Consider the following 2,500-nt stretch of genomic DNA (forward strand, 5'->3'; position numbering starts at 1 on the left):
TATGTAAAATCCATGGGCGAATAATGACAAGTTGTTGTGGCACTTTTGACAGTAATCTACTTAAAAGACAGGTGTGTTATTGTAGCTGGTCAATAGCTTATTAATTTCACCAAAACACTCCCTTTCATTTTTTCCCCTGATCCCCCCCCCCCCCCCATTTTCTCCCCAATTGTAATTGGCCAATTCCCCCTGCTGCCCCGGTTGTTGCTCCACCCCCTCTGCCGATCATCTGGGGAGAGCCGTAGACTAGCACCATGCTTCCTCTGACACATGCGCAGTTGCCAGCTGCTTCTTTTCACCTGATAGTGGGGAGCTTCACCAGCAGGACATAGCACGTGGGAGGATCATGCTATAAACAACCAGTTCCCTTCTGACCCGAACAGGCCCCCCGACCGACCAGAGGAGATGCTAGTGCAGCGACCAGGACACATACCCTTAATCCGGCTTCCCACCCGCAGACACAGCCAATCGTACCTGTATGGACACGCGACCAAGCCGGACGTAATGCAGGGAACCTACGACCCTCATGTTCGTAGGTAGGGAATCTACCGCTACAGTACCTATTAATCGTCTCACAGGAGTGTGAATCCACCTGTGTGTGTTTTTGGGTTTGTGCAGATAAATCTGCAAAAGATGCTGTACCGTAATAAGCTCGAAATAAATATGGTGGTAAATTATAGTAAGCGATGAAGTTACTGCTAAAAGCATAATCAAAGGACAAATGAAAAATACATTTCAGGAGGAATGGAATAGAATAGAGACACTAAAAGTGGGCACTATACTCTATAACAGAGGTTCTCAAATGTTTTTCAGCCAAGGACCCCTTACAAGATAGAAAATATACCGGGGACCCCCTCATTCTGATTTGTGATTTTGGGCTAAGCTTAATTGTTTCCACGGTAACGTGCTTGACTTTTAATTTGATAGGTTTGTTATTAGAATGTAATCCATGAACCATTTTAGATTTAAAGCATAAACTATTTTCGTTGAACTATGAAGATTTTGAAAAAAAAAAAAAAAAAAATGTATTACATTACATTACGTCATTTAGCAGACACTTTTGTTTTGTCCAAAGCGACTTACAATATCACAATTTGTCAACAGTACAGAAAACCACTATGCAACACAATCAATGACAGCCAAGATATTTTGATAGACTAGCACCATGTAGGAAGTAGTTTGAGAAGGAATAAGTAACATGTAGCATTTTATTTTTTAATTAAAAAAAAAAAAAAAAAAAAAAAAAATTTTACTTGCAAACTTTTCGCGGACCCCCTGGCAAAGTGCCACGGACCCCTGGGGGTCCGCGGACCCCCATTTGAGAACCACTGCTTAATACAATGTACAAAAGTGGAAAATAAAGAATGTGTTTAAAAGGAAATCTTTTTTCCAGGGCTTATATTTCTAGTCATATAGCTACATCGAGGCAGCTACTGTATCCAAAACCTGGATAGATACAGTCGATCTGCAGGGGGCAACACACACACGTTACTTCCGTTTTAGGGCCGTGGGGGATTTTCCCCCACGCTGACCCATCATTGATGTCAGTGCGCTGACATCAGGTGAGACACCGCCTGAATAATAGAGAGCCAAAGTGGAACGTCACTTCCTGCTTCAGCACTGTATCAGAGATTTTCATCCGCCATTTATTTTCCCATAGACATTTCGTAAAATGCTTATAAAAATAGTTTTACTTGTTCAAACCAAACGGTTCAGATATATTTAGAAACAGGAGAGACTGCATAACATTTCACTCTGACCAAAACGTAAAATAATTGCGGATTTAAAGAAAATATTTGTTCTGGGGGTTTTTTTAACTAGGAAGTGACGTTCACTTTGCCTCTCTATTAGGGGTGTGCCGATTAATCGTTTTTTAGATGCATCGCGATGAGTGACGTGACGATTAAAATCGATTCACAATGTTCGATTATCGATTTGCAAAAATTGCTTTTTTTTTTTTTTTTTGCAATTATTTTTTTGCTTTATTTGCAACAAATACGGTATTTCGCCCGGAAAGCAGTTCCTTAACTGTAAAACGAGACCAAAACCGAAGTACTGGAAACTGGAATCACTGAAGAAAGCATGCAGGGTGGCTGTAACATGTGATGTGTGGACTTCAGTCGCAACTGGATAATGGAGGTACATTTGTTTGTTTACTTTAATGGATACTGACAAATATACCTTGCTTAAAAAAAATCCTGTTTGGTGAAAAAGATGCATCGAAAATCGTGATTAATCGTAATAATCGTTTAATAATCGAATCGTAGCACCCTTAATCGTAATCGAATCGAATCGTGAGGTGCCTAAGGTGGCACACCCCTACTCTCTATACATTTCTTATGATGAGGAATTCAAATTTGGAACTTTAAAATGCCCAGAAGCTTCCTTCTATCTCACAATTGAATGCCTCTGGAATTGTGAGATGGAATGATGCTTCTGAGCAATTCTAAGGTTGCAAATTTGAATTCCTCATCATAATAAATGTATGATTTGACTCAGA

At 40.1% G+C, this 2,500-nt stretch overlaps 1 protein-coding gene across 1 annotated transcript in view; it reads left to right on the forward strand.

Moving 5' to 3' along the window:
- The window catches only part of dnah5l (dynein, axonemal, heavy chain 5 like), a gene marked incomplete at both ends in the record, with an annotated part of 185,082 nt that overhangs the window by 1,325 nt on the left and 181,257 nt on the right, over positions 1-2,500 (forward strand). Inside the window, one exon of the mRNA XM_083661022.1 lies at positions 459-528. Coding sequence (XP_083517148.1) covers positions 459-528 — 70 coding nt within the window. The remainder of the gene's footprint in view (positions 1-458; positions 529-2,500) is intronic.

Source organism: Poromitra crassiceps (genome assembly GCF_964638095.1).
Source record: "Poromitra crassiceps genome assembly, chromosome: 2".
Classification (NCBI taxonomy): domain Eukaryota; kingdom Metazoa; phylum Chordata; class Actinopteri; order Beryciformes; family Melamphaidae; genus Poromitra; species Poromitra crassiceps.